This window comes from Salvelinus sp. IW2-2015, linkage group LG20 (genome assembly GCF_002910315.2).
Source record: "Salvelinus sp. IW2-2015 linkage group LG20, ASM291031v2, whole genome shotgun sequence".
Lineage (NCBI taxonomy): Eukaryota > Metazoa > Chordata > Actinopteri > Salmoniformes > Salmonidae > Salvelinus > Salvelinus sp. IW2-2015.
This window is the reverse complement of record NC_036860.1, coordinates 31541447-31559268: the sequence shown is the minus strand read 5'-3', so window position 1 is coordinate 31559268 and position 17822 is coordinate 31541447. Positions and strand designations below refer to the sequence as shown.

The 17822-nt window shown below is 44.7% G+C and overlaps 1 protein-coding gene across 1 annotated transcript in view; it reads right to left on the bottom strand.

Annotated features, from left to right (window-relative positions):
• Window positions 1–783: 783 nt before the first annotated feature.
• exoc3l2a (exocyst complex component 3-like 2a) overlaps window positions 784–17822 on the bottom strand; it is a 30617-nt gene continuing 13578 nt past the window's right edge. The window contains exons 4-13 of the mRNA XM_024013744.1: window positions 16160–16883; window positions 15604–15718; window positions 15336–15446; window positions 15036–15136; window positions 14814–14924; window positions 14339–14474; window positions 14027–14149; window positions 13712–13867; window positions 4797–4918; window positions 784–2556 (exon numbers count right to left, since the gene is read on the bottom strand). Coding sequence (XP_023869512.1) covers window positions 2238–2556; window positions 4797–4918; window positions 13712–13867; window positions 14027–14149; window positions 14339–14474; window positions 14814–14924; window positions 15036–15136; window positions 15336–15446; window positions 15604–15718; window positions 16160–16883 — 2018 coding nt within the window. The 3' untranslated portion in view covers window positions 784–2237. The remainder of the gene's footprint in view (window positions 2557–4796; window positions 4919–13711; window positions 13868–14026; window positions 14150–14338; window positions 14475–14813; window positions 14925–15035; window positions 15137–15335; window positions 15447–15603; window positions 15719–16159; window positions 16884–17822) is intronic.

Below are 17822 nucleotides of genomic sequence, written 5' to 3'. Positions count from 1 at the left end.
AAAGCATCCGTTTGCCACCTCGGCGGTAGACAACACGTAGCCTTTGTTTACCACAAAACATCCCCTCGGATGAGTCTGGAGGTACGACCCTTCAGTTTCCCTTTGCAACCAAGCACCATATAGGAGCCACGGTGGAACCCAAATGGACATACAGTAGCTGCCATAACACATGGTGGAGTATTCTTGATACACACAGGAAACTGCTTAGTGTGAAAAACTCAGTAGCGTTGCAGTTCTTGACACAAGCTTATGCGCCTGGCACCTACTAGGCACTTAAATATTTTGTCTTGCCAATACACCCTCTGAATGGCACACATACACAATCCATGTCTCAATTGTCTCAAGGCTTAAAAATCCTTCTTTAACCTGTCTCCTCCCCTTCATCTACACCAATTGAAGTGAATTTAACAAGTGACATCAATAAGGGATCATAGCTTTCAACTGGATTCACCTGGTCAGTCTGTCATGGAAAGAGCATGTGTCCTTAATGTTTTGTACACTCAGTGTATACCCTTCATCATACACTATATCAGTTTGTCAGACTGCCCTTTGGTTTGTTTGTTCACCACTGCTGTTTTCAAGATGTTCAGCATTCCTCCCTTGGGCAGGAAACCACCTTTCTGTCATCAAACATATGCTTCTCAGCACATGACATTTTGTATTTTAAAGATTAGTTTGCTCCCAAACGTGACCAAATATACAGTATGTACTTCTATATATGGTCAAATATATGCCCCTATCAAATGAGAAGTTAGTTCAATCCACCCAATCAATGGGGGTTTATTTACTCATATTCATTCACAGTTGAGTGTTCAAAACATTTACAAACCATGTCATATATATATATGTATATTTCTCATATATTTCCATACATACGTGTATCAAACAACAATACAAAGTTAGAGAAAGAGCAGAGAAAAGCTGTGCAGTATCCAAGACAAGGTTAGGATTAGGTTAAATTACCCATAGAATAAAGAGATATTGAACAACATATATATCCATAGGTCATACATTGCATTGGAATCTACAAAGCATTCAACTGGACAATAATTAGTTGGAATATGATGACAACAGTTTGAATAGTTTTGGTAACACTTTAACTTAACCGGTAAAACTTTACATTACAAAGCATTCAACTGGACAATAATTAGTTGAAATATGATGACAACAGTTTGAATAGTTTTGGTAACACTTTACCTTAGCTGGTAAAACTTTACATTAAGGTGTACTTAAAATGATTCTTAAGTTCAGAGTTCTCTGATACAGAGGGGTTGGGTTAAATGCGGAAAACACATTTTGGTGGAATCCATTCAGGTGTGTTGACTAGGTACCCCCTTTCCCTAAGTAGTTTATAAACAATGAATTGTTAGTTATAAAAGTTAACAGTTATAACACATTAGTTAGCTCTAAGTTATCGTTAAATGAATAATTAACAGTTTATTAACTACTTATTTATGTATAAAAGTATACCTTAATACAGTATTTCTCAATCCTGGTCCTGGGGACCCAAAGGGGTGAACATGTTTGTTTTTGCCCCAGCACTAACACACCTGATTCACATCGAAAAGCTTGATGATGAGTTGATTAGATGAATCAAGTGCTAGGGCAAGAACAAAAATGAACACCGTTTTGTGTCCCCAGGACCATCATTAAGAAACACTGCCTTAATGTAAAGTGTTACCCAATAAGGTTTACAAAACCATTGAAGTGATACCTTCATAGATGATACGAAATCTGTGTTTCAAGTATGCCTTAAAATCAATCCAAGCAATGCAACTGTGTACTGGTTCTCATTCCAAACATGAAGAAATATCTGAGCTCGAGGTGCAGTAGATGAGCTTGTATGTGCTGTACCTGAGGTCAAGTCATTTTTTATCACATTCCTTTGAAATGTCTGTAAATGAGTGAGAAGTCAATTTACAGATGAATTAAAAGCGGATTTGATAGTTTCACGTTTCTTTGGAGACTTGAATTTCCTATCAGTAGTATGTTTCACAGTATTCCGCCCCATAGTAGTAGTCGCAGCACATAATATGACAGATATTAGGATTGAGTGCTCGTCAAATTCTTGTCAACAACAAACCTCTACCTATGTTATTTACAGCAGAAAGTCAAACAATTATATTACGCACCATCAGTATTAATTAGTCATGCAAACGAGCACATTGATACAGAATTATGAGTGTTACGGGTGAGCCTCTGTTCTACCAATGTGCTCCATATAATTTTCCTTGAAGTCAATCATCATCCATATCCTTCTCCTCGGTCAGGGGTTCCAGTGGCAGCGTGGTTCTGTTCCTGGGGGTTTTCTTGCGGTGTCGTCGAGGCCGGGCCTCTGAGAACCAGTTGGCGAGGGTCATGGCGACGCGGATGAGGCCCAGGTTGATGCAGTGCACCTCGGAGGTGACAGGGATGTCTGAGAAGAGGGCGTGATCCCGGCTTAGAAGGGCAGAGCTGCCACTGCTCTCGAAGTCTCGGACTATGTTCAGGATCTCCTCACGCTCCGCCTGACGCATCATGCCCCGCACGTTCAGCAGGGTGGAGACGTGCTTCTTCCTGCAGGGATGATGGAGGGAGAGAAGGGGAGGAAAGGGAGGGAGATAGAGACTGGTGTTAGTGTGTTTCAGTCATTTTGATGCTGATTCATGATTCAATTATGCACAGCAAAGGACCATAACTTATTATGTTCAGTTGATCTATTGATAAAAAATGATGTATATTTCATGCCAATTAGACACGATTCAACAAAGATGTGACAAAACCTTATTTCTTTTTACATTTCTTCACCTGGTACATCTACCAGACTTTCCAAGTAAATTGAATTTAAAGTGTGTTGCGATTTTAAATTCACTTTCATTTAAGTTTGATTTGATTTGCTGATTGTTTCAATATGAACAAGAGGAAGGGTTTGTTCACAAAGCAATCAAGGGTGGGGTGAAACTGACTGAGCCTGTAAACAAAGGTGTTAAACAGTGGTTGGGGGGGATGAGGGGCTGATGTAGGAACTATTGGGACATATGGGGGAGTCCCAGTGGTGGACTGCAGACTTTGATCTCTGAAAATACCAACGGCGAGTTGCGAGCAAGCAAACAAAAGGCACTCCTTGTGCCTGAATGAGTTAACATCGTATCGACCTGCTTTAGTTCCATCCTTTGATTCCAGAGCGTGGCACCAGACTGTCTCCCGTGGGGTGGCAGGAAAAGGAAATACTCTGCAGCAGCTTCCTGTCTGCCGGGCCACGGGTCATGCGTCACATACTGGGTACGCTGCCAGCTAGCCGTCCAGTGACTGACCCCATGAAACACACAAACAACGAGGGGCCAGGGACAGTACCTTATGGGACTAACCAGCCTCTGCCACTCAAAACAGCCCCTCGGTCCTCTCCAAGAATAGCAGGGTTAATATAAGTATGTTTCCGTGCTTCTTTTCCTTGTGTTGACCCATTGTGTCAACAGAAAGTCTACAATGAGTGCACAAAACATTAGGAACACCTGCTCTTTCCATGACATAGACTGACCAGGTGAAAGCTGTGAACCCTTATTGATGTCACTTGTTAAATCCACTTCAATCAGTGTAGATAAAGGGGAGGAGACAGGTTAAAGAAGGATTTTAAGCCTTGAGACAATTGAGACATAGATTGTGTGCCATTCAGAGGGTGAATTGGCAAGAGTATGCCAGGCGCATCGGTTTGAGTGTGTCAAGAACTGCTGAACTGTATTTCCTTTTCCTGCCACCCCACGGGAGATAGTCTGGTGCCACGCTACTGCTGCGTTTTTCACGCTCAACAGTTTCCCGTGTGTATTAAGAATGGTCCACCAACCAAAGGACATCCAGCCAACTTGACACAACTGTGGGAAGCACTGAAGTCAACATGGGCCAGCATCCCTGTGGAACGCTTTCAACACCTTGTAGAGTCCATGTGTATTTCACTGGTCACCCCCAGGGCCAATTCCTCCTTTGGCCGCCTCTCCTTCCAGTTCTCTGCTGCCAGTGACTGGAACGAACTACAAAAATCTCTGAAACTGGAAACACTTATCTCTCTCACCAGCTTTAAGCACCAGCTGTCAGAGCAGCTCACAGATCACTGTACCTGTACATAGCCCATCTATAAATAGCCCAAACAATCACCTCATCCCCTACTGTATTTATTTATTTATTTTGCTCCCTTGCACTCCAGTATTTCTACTTTGCACATTCACCTACTGCAAATCTACAATTCCAGTGTTTTTAATTGCTATATTGTATTTACTTCGCCACCGTGGCCTTTTTTATTGCCTTTACCTCCCTTATCTCACCTCATTTGCTCACATTGTATATAGACTTGTTTTTGTACTGTATAATTGACTGTATATTTGTTTTACTCCATGTGTAACTCTGTGTTGTTGTATGTGTCGAACTGCTTTGCTTTATCTTGGCCAGGTCGCAGTTGTAAATGAGAACTTGTTCTCAACTTGCCTACCTGGTTAAACAAAGGTAAAAAAATAAAAAAAATAAAAGAAATGCCCCAACAAATTGAATCTGTTCCGAGGGGAAAAGGTGGTGCACTTCAATAGTAGGAAGGTGTTCCTAATGTTTTATACACTCAGTGTATATGTGGACTTAAATTGTGCTACCTTTGTCCACATGCCAAAAACAGCACTTATGAAACTGCACTGTGGAATGTAGGTTCTGTGTACTGTGGCATTGCGTATATAGGAAATGGTGACCAATGAATGACACTTGGCAAATTAGTTCACTCTGCAACGTTTCTAAAACAGTGCTCTATACTGCATTCCCCAAATGATTGAAACCTTTACCGTATGTCTGGAAACTCCTTCACCAGAACAGCAACCTCCATCTGGATGGACGGAGTGTCCTCCAGTAGAATGATGTCAGCTAGATGAGCGAGGACACTGTCCAGCCAAGAGGATCCTGACTCCTGAGAGAAGAGATATAAGATAAGTCATCATAAAAATGTGTAACACGAATGACCACCCAGAGACATATAAAAGCATTTGAAAACGCATATGCATTCTTCATTGTCCGTTTTTGTCTTTAAAAGGTTTAGCTAATTTCATTGTTCTGGATGAGTTGCGTACTGTAAGTACAAAGGCCAATCATCTCCGTTGTTCATCAGCCATCAACGGATGACTCCTATTGAAAAACCATTGTCTCAATCCATGATTGTCAGACAAAGAATCCACCAAAACCACTCATTCCTTTAATGTACAGTGTTAAATATCACTAATATGTGACAATAATGATTTTTGTGAACAAATGTTTCATTTTGGCGTTATAATAAGATTGGTAGCAACATGGAAAATCATTGTGGAAATCTGTTGCAACTCAAGTCGACTACAAAATCCACTAATCCTCTATCTATCGGCTGACTGGCTAGCTAGCTAGGTAGCTAGCTAACGTTAGCAAACGTAGCTACACACAATAATACTAAAGACAATATTAGCATGTAACATACTGTAGTTAGTTAGCTGTAAAATCGCCTAAACAAACTGCACTATCAATTTAGGAGTCTACAATCTTTGGCGAACACCAAACGTGATTGCTTATCTTTTTCTTTAAGCAATGGCTTTTTTCTGGCCACTCTTCTATGTTCAACCTGCAGATGATTGTGCCTCATAGTGGAGTCTAACATGCTGACCAAACCGCTCGCGTCGCATGTGCGAGCGTTGCAAAATACATTTAGAAATCTATGTTATTAAATTATTGCACCCACACTGCTCGTGCGCGCCAACGAGCGTCTGCGTTGCCAAGTACTAAAATAGAAATCAGTTCTATTTCTGACGCAGATTGCGCTGCAAGTCCTGCCTCTCCCATCTCCTCATTGGTTTATAGAAGCAGGTACCTACGTGCCATCTCCTCATCGGTTATACCCACGTGGGTGACTGAAAGACGAATGAGGTCAGTGGCGGTAATGCACCTAATTTATGAAAGTTGCCAAACGCAATATAAAGTCAAGAGAAGAAAAAGTTTGTTGGTGATGTGGACACCAAGGAACTTGAAACTCTCGACTCGCTAGACTACAGCCACGTCAATGTTAATGGGGGCCTGTTTTGCCCTCCTTTTCCTGTAGTCCACGATAATCTCCTTTGTCTTGCTCACATTGAGGGAGAGATTGTTGTCCTGGCACCACACTGCCAGGTCTCTGACCTCCTCCCTATAGTCTGTATCATTGTTGTCGGTGATCAGGCCTCCCACTGTTGTGTCGTCAGCAAACCTAATGATGGTGTTGGAGTCGTGCTTGGCCACGCAGTTGTGGGTGAACAGGGAGTACAGTAGGGGACTAAGAAAGCACCCCTGAGGGGCCCCCGTGTTGAGGATCAGCGTGGTGGATGTGTTGTCAACGTCAGGAAATCCAGGATCCAGTTGAAGAAGGAGGTTTTTCGTCCCAGGGTCCTTAGCTTAGTGATGAGCTTTGAGGGCACTATGGTGTTGAACTCTGAGCTGTAGTCAATGAATAGCATTCTCACATAGGTGTTCATTTTGTCCAGGTGGGAAAGGGCAGTGTGGAGTGCAATAGAGATTGCATCATCTTTGGATCTGTTTGTGCGGTATGCAAATTGGAGTGGGTCTAGGGTTTCTGGGATAATGGTGTTGATTTGAGCCATGACCAGCCTTTCAAAGCATTTCATGACTACAGACATGAGTGCTACGGGTTGGTAGTCATTTAGGCAGGTTACCTTAGTGTTCTTAGGCACAGGGACTATGGTGGTCTGCTTGAAACATGTTGGTATTACAGACTCAGACAGGGAGAGGTTGAAAATGTCAGTGAAGACAATTGCCAGTTGGCCAGCACGTCCTGGTAATCCGTCTGGCCCAGCGGCCTTGTGAATGTTGACCTGTTTAAAGGTCTTACTCACATTGGATGCGGAGGGCGTGATCACACAGACGTCCAGAACAGCTGATGCTCTCATGCATGTTTCAGTGTTACTTGCCTCGAAGCGAACGTAGAAGTTATTTAGCTCATCTGGTAGGCTTGTGTCACTGGGCAACTCTCGTCTGTGCTTCTCTTTGTAGTCTGTAATAGTTTGCAAGCCCTGCCATATAAGAAGCTATTTTCGGTCATAAGAGACGGTAGCAGCAACATTATGTACAAAACAAATTACGAACAACGCGAAAAAGCAAACGAAATAGCATGGTTGTTTAAGAGCCGATAAGACAGCAGCCCTCCCCTCCGGCGCCATCTTGATCCACAGAGTGATAACGCTGGCACGCGGGACCAAGGACCTGACTTTGACTGGAATACAAATAATACATAAAAGATGATAAGGCTGCACTGAGACACAGGGCTTCTGCCTCGGCTCATTCAGTGTGTGTGCGTGTGTGTGTGTGTGCTGGGACACTGATTTGTGTTTTATTATAGCCATGAGTCTTGTTTACGTCACACTTTAATTGAACGAGAGAAACAGATCATGTTCTCCTGGTTCGAATGGAAAAGAGCTTTGACTTCCTGGTTTAAGTCATGCTATAACCGATCTGTTCAGTAGCCAAATGTTTAATTTATAAGCCACTTTTTTTTATAACCACCAAAGGAAGACTGCTCTTGCTTGTCAAGCTATGGCTCTGATTTCACGTACATTCAAGCCTTTTAAATACCCTTCAGTTTACAAACCATCTCTAGCTCTTTATTGAAGCAGAACTTCAACTAGTATTTGAGCTCAGTTTGAAAACCTGATTGATTTGGTCTCTTTTCATCTCCATTGCCTATGGTAAAAAGCAGTCCTTCTACATTTCAAAATGCGTTAATTAGACAAATAAATCAGAGGTAGACTGCTGTTCTGGATCTAAGGCCGTCTACAGATGGGATACGCACATCACTATCTGGAGTCGGTCGGTGTGGTGATTGTCTCACTGAACTGTAGCGAAGCTTTCATCCCGTTGATATTCACAAGCATTATAACAATTGACTTAAATGGAAAAAAAGTCTGGAGCTTCTCGCACCCTTTGTAAATATGCTCTAAAGTGGCAAGAGCATCAAAATAACTGTCAGGGACTGTATGGGGTAAATGGTTCTAGTGTTAAAGGTTCTTTGTTGAAAGGGTTCTCCCTGGAACCAATAAATGTGTCTCCTACAGGGACAGCCTGTTTGTCAGACATACTTTCTCAGAAAGAAAGACAACAATGTGCAGTGTGCTAACACAGCTTAACCTCTCCATCCACTAAAAATATCCTCTTCCCTTTTAGACAGTGATTAAAAATGTATTCAATCCCCAGTTTCCACAGATGTCTCGTTCTGCTTCTCAAGCGAAAGGCAATCAAGGCTACCTAGAAACACATCAAAGTTGTCCAGCTGACAGGAACAGGAAGTTCCTCAAAACACAGAGACTTCCTGTTGTCAGCCCGAGGTGACAGACATTTCTTTCAACTGGCTCATGGAGAGGGGCAAATGCCATGCTGGCAGACCCAGTTCCTCACAATCTCCCACCCCCTGACTAACACTAACGTAGGCCTGCACTCATTCATCTCCATCTCGCTGACAGCGGCCATTCTTCAGCCTTCTACCCCGTATCAACACTGTCTGAGTTATGCCTGACCTGGCATCCCCCAGGGTCACGGGACCATTCGTAACAGACAGGCCTCTGCATTCCACAGCCAAAGTCCTTTTGTTTCGTCTTAAAAAAAAATTATAATAATAATCTGCTTCAAAGTGATTTTTCAGAACAAGGTCAATGAAGAGTATAGGGAAGTCAGTTTCTCAGTGGAAAGACTGACAGGGTCTGCCCTATGTTCCCTCAGCCTTATCTTTTCTGAGCCTTATGTTCCCTCAGCATGTCAGCCCTATGTTCTCTCAGCACCTCAACATTCACTTAACCAATGTCAAACTAAATTGGCACATGTGTATCGTATTTTATTAGAGGTCTGTTATAAATGCACGCTTAGGGTTTACCAAACAATTGTTGCGAGTGTTAAGCTTAATCATCTTATTTCATTCAGATAGTTGTTCCCTTTCAGTCGGTCACTTGGTATAACATATTGGTCAACGACCAATCCTATTCACCTGAAGAAAACTGAAAATGAAACGGGCCAATGGATGCCGGGGCTCGAGATTCAGCTCCAACTTAGGTGTCTGTTAGTGGGGGGAGCGTACTTGGAGTTTTTTTCTGTTTGCTGAAAGCTAAGCACTTTCTGCTCTGCTTGTGTAGCTAATGCTTCCTTGCTTGGGTAAGAGGGCCAGTGGTAAGAGTTCAAAAACGCTAACCAGACAAATTTGAACCTCCAACCTCATGCATGGGGTTTCACAATGAAAAGTAAGTGCAGTCCTGTTTGTCTGGAGTGGAACCACACTCAGGAGGCCTGCCGGGAGAGAGCAGCAGTGGTGGTTAGAGTTGATAGGGTTGTCATCCCATCTGAGTGAGGCTCATTCTGGTTTCTCTGGCAGTGTTCAGAGTCTGGATTCCAGGGATGATATACTATCCCTGGTTGGCTCTGGACGGTTTTCAGAGTGTGAATCGGATGGCATCTGTACAGGGAGCCTAAAGCCCCGGTTGTGGATTCGATGGGAGAGAGTGAACCATTGGTGGTTAATGCACCTTTGATGGAGCTGTGTCGTAGGCTGGCAGATCACCTGGGGTGGATTGGCCGTCTTCTCTTCCACAGCGGAGTTCCTCCAGTTTTGGGTGAAGTTATTTACCTCCTGTCCATGCAGCGCTTACCCATGTTTAAAGATTTCGCTGATGACCTGGGAATCCCCTCATTCAACCAGGCTAGTGCTACCAGGTTATGGCGAGCTCAATAATGTAGAGGGTACGGAGAAGGCGGGGCTCATTTACACACTGCCGATGGATGGAAAGCTGGCAGGTTACTTAGCTCCAGAGGCTAACAAGGGGGCTTATTCTAGCATTGTGCTTCCAAATACACAGTGCCAGTTCTCGGCGGATCAGTTGGACAAAATGTATCAGGCTGAGGGTGTGGAGGCCCTTTCGTTGAATGTGGTCCAGTGCTGCAGATGTATCATATCGATTTGCTGCAGAAGCTAAAGAAGACCGTGGAGACGGGGAAGCCGGTTTCAGAGCATCACAACGAAATCCGTGCTATGGCTGATTTTGTGCTGCGTCTGTCACGCTGTACTATCCTGGCTGTGGGGGAAAGTATGGGGGCAATGGTGGTGGCTTAGTGGGGCCTTCCTCCCCAAGAATTTGTTGTGGCAACAGTGCTTTTAAGTGGCTCGGTCAATGGGGCAAAGTTACTGGTTGCCGAAGTCCCTGAACCCGGTGTGGGCCGGCTATCAGAACAGAGGTAATACGAAAGCACATTGTTTCTACCCAAGGATCCTTGGTGAGGGGTATCAAGACTGTGTTATTGTCCAAGTGTGGGCATAACAAAAAACGAGTTCCTTCCCCACATTCAGACACACGGTTGTCAAGAGTGGTGGATATGAAAACAAGCACGATAAAACCATTTTTTATCCCAGTCCTCAGGGGGGCGCTTTACTTTTTCAGGAGATAAGGTATGGAAGACTGGCAGCATTCTCCAGTCCAGTGGTGGGCAAGCAGTTTCACCATGGGTGATGAGGGCGGTGACAGGGGCTCTGCAGTTCGCCTCTGTAGTGCCTCTGGGACTTCTGTTGATGCTTTTGTTTTAGTGCTGGGGGATTGCTACGTGTCTGGACGTATTTCACCACTGCCATCAGCTGCTCATGGTATCCCAGTCATGCCTAAGGGTGTTAATTCCTTGGAGGAACCCGCAACTGTTGTTGCAGGGGGTTCTCATGGACCGGGTACTGTCCCGCAGGGTGATCACGACATATGCATCCTTACTGGGATGGGGAGCTCTGTGTGAGGGATTTGGTCAACAGCGCAAAGGGCACTCATATCAATTACCTAGAGCTACTGACTGTTTTCTATGGCTGAGCTGTTTCCTTCCAATGTTGGAGGGCCAGTATGTGTTGGTAAGGTCTGACAACAGGACGGTGGTGGCATACATCAACAGACAGGAAGGGATGTGGTCTCTCTCGCTCATAAACCTGTCCCGTTATCTGCTCGTATGGAGCAGTGCACATTTCCTGTCGCTTATGGGGAAGTATCTTCCCGGATCTTTCAACGTAGGTTTGGATCTGCTTTCCAGGGGGTGGTCCTATCTCTACGGAGTGGAGACTGCACCCCTCGATGGTTGTCCAGAATGGGACCGGTGTGCAGGGCTGGCGTAGATCTTATGCATCGTGAGAGAACACGTATTCTAGTCTTTTCTTGTCGATGATGGATCTGGATGCTCCATTGGGAACTGATTCTGTGGAGTATCAGTGGCATTGGATCCTGCTCTATGTGATGGTTGGGGATCTCTACCTGCTATCAGTACACCCTTCCGGGCTTTCGAGCAGTTCCCTTTCTCACCTCCTCTGTTTGCTTCTAATGAACAATGGAGGATGCATGGCCTGTCTGGTGCACACTTTACGCACGTGCTGTATATGAATAGGACCAAGGATATCTGTGTTTGTGACCAGCTTTTTGTATTTTTCGCTAATCCAGCTCGGGGTAGGGCACTTTCTCCCCGGCATATGACAACAAAGGACAAGGATTGCCTAGCGGTGTGCGTGCTCACGCCACTAAGGGTGAGGCGGCTGCTTGGGCATTGTTCAGGGGCATGACAAGGTTTTATCGCTTGGATGTAACTGCTGCCGGTGTGGCTCATAGTGTTCTTATGGCTGGGACCAGGAGTGGGTGTTAGGCAGCGCGCAGGTTGCGCATTTATCCAGGTTACAGCAAGTTTCCAGTGGGATGGAGCCTCGGGCTGCCGTGGTTCATCAACTCTGGTCGATGCTATACCAAGTCACAACAAGTGGTCTGATATTTTGGACTTTCGGTTCCTTGTACCAGTTCTGACATTTCAGGATCGCAAGGTAAGTATTGTTTTTGGAACCATGGGATCTATGGACTTGGGCTGCAGTGGCAGCATGTCAGTGCGCATAGCCAAGTTGCAGAAGGTTCTGGTTACCTATATGGGGCTCTGACAGTTCAGGCCTCATGAGGTATTAGTATTAGTATTAGTATTCCCTAAGTATTAGGGACAAAGGTGGCTTCTATACCCCCTTTTAGAGGTGGTGGAACCTGTCTGTGCTTGAGCTGCCCTGGGAATCCTAATTTGGGACCCTCTGAGACGGCTTGAGTCGTTGCTGCTCCTAGACATTTCCACTTCACAATAACAGCACTTACAGTTGACCGGGGCAGCTCTAGCAAAACAATTTAAAACTTGTTTAAAAAAAATTCAAACCGTAAAAGTGGATATGTATTCATGCTATGAAGCTCCTAAATAAGATCTGGTGCAACCAATTACCTTCAGAAGTCACATAATTTGTTAAATAAAGTCCACCTGTGTGCAATCTAAGTGTGACATGATCTGTCACATGATCTCAGTATGTATACACCTATTCTGAAAGGCCCCAGAGTCTGCAACACCACTAAGCAAGGGGCACCATCAAGCAAGCAGCACCATGAAGACCAAGGAGCTCTCCAAACAGGTCAGGGAAAAAGTTGTGGAGAAGTACTAATCAGGGTTGGGTTATAAAAAAATATCCCAAACTTTTAACATCCCACAGAGCACCATTAAATTCATTATTAAAAAATGGAAAGAATATGGCACCACAACAAACCTGCCAAGAGAGGGCCGCCCACCAAAACTCACGGACCAGGCAAGGAGGGCATTCATCAGAGAGGCAACAAAGACACCAAAGATAACCCTGAAGGAGCTGCGAAGCTGAGACTAAAATGTAGCTTTTTGGCCATTAAGAAAACGCTATGTCTGGAGCAAACCCAACACCTCTCATCACCCCGAGAACACCATCCCCACAGTGAAGCATGGTGGTGGCAGCATCATGCTGTGGGGATGTTTTTCATCGGCAGGGACTGGGAAACTGGTCAGAATTGAAAGAATGATAGATGGCGCCAAATACAGGGACATTTTTTAGGGAAACCTGTTTCAGTCTTCCAGAGATTTGAGACTGGGATGGAGGTTCCCCTTCCAGCAGGACAATGACCCTAAGAATACTGCTAAAGCAACACTCAAGTGGTTTATGGGGAACATTTAAATGTCTTGGAATGGCCTAGTCAAAGCCCAGACCTCAATCCAATTGAGAATCTGTGGTATGACTTAAAGATTGCTGTACACCAGCGGAACCCATCCAATGTGAAGGAGCTGGAGCAGTTTTGCCTTGAAGAATGGGCAAAAATCCCAGTGGCTAGATGTGCCAAGCTTATAGAGACATACCCCAAGAGACAAAGTGGTAGGCATGTTGTATAAATCAAATGATACAACCCCCCCAAAAAAATCTATTTTAATTCCAGGTTGTAAGGCAACAATATACGAAAAATGCCAAGGGGGGTGAATACTTTCGCAAGCCACTGTATAGTGTATGTTATACCAAGTGACTGACTGAATGGGAACATAAAGTTATGAATATAGCTATTGTTCGCTGAAGGAGGGAACGAAGTATAACATATTATCGCCCTGCGCCGTCAGGGGATTTGGGCTCGATGAAGAGAGGCACTGAATTAAGGAAATGAATGCGAGCCCGGGTATTATAACCAGAAAGGCAGGGCTTCCAAAGGAGGGCTTGGCATCCATTGGCCCGTTGGGTAGGATTTCAGTTTTCAGGTGAATAGGATTGGTCGTTGACTCCCCATAGTATGTTGTACCTTGTTCCCTCCCGTTGGGGACAGTAGTTATACTAATAACTGTACATTTGTGGTCATTATGACCATAAGTCAGAGGGATGACTGACCAGGTCTTTGAAGAGTCCTTTGAGCTGTTTGGCCTCGTCCTGAAGTCGGAACGCCATCCTCTTTCTCATCTTCGATGATGTGCAGATGACCCGTCCTCGCATGATCGCACGCACATACTCCACCAGGATCCGCCTGTGTACCTCCCCCACCAGTTTCTGTCAATCAAATAATCAACCAGTCAATCATTCAGTCCGTCAATTGCAATATAAGTGTTGATAAACAAAACATATTGGGATAGAAAGGGCAAATATTTATTATTTTATGTATTTCGCGCAACATGTTATCGTGTCAGGTATGTGGTCATTGGTGGATACCTGATAAGGTGGGCAGTCCAGTCTTCTGAACTTCTTAAAGTGTTGCTTGATGCTTGCTTCGATGGCCTCAAATGCCTCTGTGTTGTTTAGCCACTTTCTCTTCACCAGCTTGTCACAGAACGGCTGGAATAGAAATACACAGCTTTCATTCACATGAAGTTGATGAACAGCTTCTCCTATATCAAAACATTTGTGCTAATGTTAGAGCATGTTTGTTTGTATTTGATCAGTCATGAATACGTGTGGAATTGGTGAGTTGTGTATTGAGGACGTTTTACCGCCCTAACAAAAGAAAAAAGCACATTGCCTCACCCTGATGTGCTCAAATAGTTTTTCCGTCAGAACCCTCACTGATTGGTTAATGATCCTATCGAGGGAGGAGTTAGCTCTCTGTGTGGACTCCTCACTGCCCTGTGGGTCACACTGCCTGCAGCGCTGTACGAAGGACCTACACAAAAATTGGAATGCAAACACTGTTGGTCTCGGAATGATCGTATTTCTGACATGGAAAAACCATTTGAACCATTTACAACCTTAATCATGTGGATAACCTAGTTTGATCATGTTGTTAACTTCAGCAAGATAGTTAACTTATTATCCGCAATGTTAGCAAGCTTATCTATCGGGCTGGATTATCGAGCTAACTCATTGGTCTATGCACTTGAATGCTCTCTTGTCGCATTTACGACTTCACCAACTTGAAAATATACGTTTTCGATGAGCATTTGAATGGAGCATCAGTCAACACAGTTGCCACAAGAGATGACTTCTCTGTCTGGGTATCTACCTTAGAGGAGGACAACAGTTGACCAGAGCGATGGTCCTGGAGATGTATCCATCACCCCGGTCCCCAAACTCAGCCTGGGTCTCATGGAACATCTCCACTTTTCTCTGGAAACTGGACACACAGTAAAATTATGAAATGAAATCCATGTATATCGATTTACATACAGGTTATTGATTGAATATATTCATTGTCCATGTCTCTATGAGTACATCTTCTCCTCACCTGTACAGGAAGTCAGACAGCCCATTAAGACTGCAGCGGGCCACCCTGGCCCCCAGAAACGAGCTTACAGCTGTGGATCTGTCTAGGTCCACCGTCAGTCTCTGTTACAGTCACACACATTCACACTAGTAAGGGTAGGAACTTCAAAATCCAACCAGCCAAAATAGGTCATTCCTGAATATTCATAAAAGATTTACAAATGTCTTAGAGTTCTTTGCCACAATGTCACCAGACTGCCATAGTAATAGTGACCTACATATATACTGTACAGTAGTGTCTCTGAGTGACAGTGTGACAGACCTGGATGATGGAGCGGGCCAGATTGGATTGGTACTCCTCTATGTGCAGCATTTGGGCCCACCGCCTCTCCTCCTCGTCCAGAACCTGAGTGAGCTCTGTGGTCACCTTCTCCTGAGATTAACAACAGATCCCACACAACCATGAAGTCCATTGTCTATCCAAGCATGGGCAGTTCCACTACCATTAGATTAGTGCCAGAAACATTACCTCTGTCAGTGGGCAAGTTTTCACCTGACAGTGTTCAGTATTAAAGGAAGTGTGATTTTACCCTGACAGTGTTCAGGCAGTCCTGTTCCAGTCGGTCCACTGTATCTTGGTGCAGTAGGGGTTCCAGTGGGGAGTAGTTAATAGGGGTTTTCATGCCAACGGTGCCCAGGACATCCCTTAAAAAGACCAGAGGAAAAGGGAGGAAGTGCTACTGTCTGTCACTATTCATTCAAGTCTCACAGCTTGAATACCTGTAAAGATCTATATGTTCATATACACGTACATGGACTTACTAACTCTCATAAAATGAAAAGCTTTCTTTGTTTGTTCCCATAGGGGAATCCTTTTTAGTTCCAAGTAGAACCCTTTGTTTGTGAAAAAGGTTATACAAAGAACCTTTTAGTGGTGAAACGGTTTCATGTAGAACCTTGAGTTAGTAAAAAGGGTTCCACTTGGAACCAAAAACAGTTACTTTCAGAGGGTTTTCCTATGTGGACAATTGAATAACCTTTTATGGTTCTAGGTAGTTCCTTGTTTTCTAAAAGTGTATACGTCTAACCTGTTGTACATGTCATAGATTTTCTTAATGTTGTTATGTTATGAGTTCTGACACTGACCTGTTGTAGATGTTATAGAACCAGTCCAGCAGGGAGTAGACGTCAGTGATCTGCAGCTGGGAGCTGGTGATGATGTTCAGGCGTCGGGCCACTGCCCGGTGGTAGCTCTGCACGTACACCTGGAAGGCCTGGAACTCCTCCGGGTAGACCGACACAACGTTCCTCCGCGCCGCGTCCAGGTCGTCCACCATGCGGCCCCTCAGCCGCTCCAGGTACGAGGCTAGCTGCCCTGCCGGAGTTTTCACCTGCTGGGGCAGGCTCCAGTCAGACGCCTCCCCCACTGCCTGCCGCCATTTCAGCTTGAGCTGACGGGGCCGCTGGCTAGGATGGGGCTGGAGGCCCTCCCTCAGGGGCTGGGTCTCCTCTTTCTGTGCCTGGGCGGTGTCGGCCTGCTCCTCCTGCTGGATGACCAGCACCACCAGCCCCAGGTTGGGCCCGGCCGTTGGCTGTCGGAGTGACTCCCTCACCACGTCCCACATCTCCTTCTGCAGGGCCTCGTACAGCAACTCCACATCCTTGGCCTTGCGACGGCTGGCGTCTCTTGACACATTGGGGCTGGAGGGGTCGTCGAAGGACCCGAAAGGGGTCAGTCCGGGAGGCGTGAATGAGGGTGTGGGGGGGTGGGGCAGGAGGGCCATCAGCTCGCACTCACGCTCCAGCTCCTGGATGTGTGTGTCTGCCAGGAGGAGGTCCCTCTGGTTGACCAGCTGTAGGATCTCCAGTACTGAGGGAAGGAGAGAGAGAGGAATCAATGTCATACTGTTTAGTCTATTGGTTTGTACAGAGTATTTAATGTATGGGTAGGAACGGGTGGGGTAAGTGAAGAGAAAAAGTACATGTTTTCATCAGGCTATATTCTGTGTGAAATATCAACATTGACATATTGAAGGGTGCTGATATGTGTGATATTGAGTATATCAATGATCCAAGCCCAGCAAATGTACATTATACCGTGGTGTTGGTAGACACAATGTAAGTAACCTAATTTATGTCCCTCTAACTTCCCTGAATGCCTCTGCTGATCCTACAGCTATTGTATGCAGTAATCATGTGCCTATGAACCAGATTTATACTGTTAGCACTGAGGCGGTGTGCCCTAGTAGGAAGTCCACTGTATGCAGCTCACCCTGCACTAACCTAAATAACATGAGCATATCTACATCTTCTAAGCTTCCCAGTAAAGCAATGAAAACAAGTAAGCATCCCAAAAGAAAAGTGCTCAAAATAGACCACGTTAACATATGTAGCTTAAGAAACAAGATTCATGAAATCAATAATTTGCTAGTAACAGATGACATTCATATTCTGACTATCTATGAAACTCACTTAGATAATACCTTAGATGATACAGTGGTAGCAATACAAGGTTATAACATTTACAGAAAAGACAGAAATGTCAATGGTGGAGGTGTATCTGGATAGCACGTGTGAAATGCTTGATAATGTATGTGATATCAAAAGAGAGGTATATTTTCTGGGTGATTTAAATATTGACTGGCTTTCACCAAGCTGCCCACTCATGAAAAATCTTCAAAACTGTAATCAGTCCCTGCAACCTGGTTCAGGTTATCAGTCAATCTACCAGGGTAGTTACAAACAGCACACGAATCAAATCATCAACATGTATTGATCACATCTTTACTAATGCTGCAGAAATTAGCTT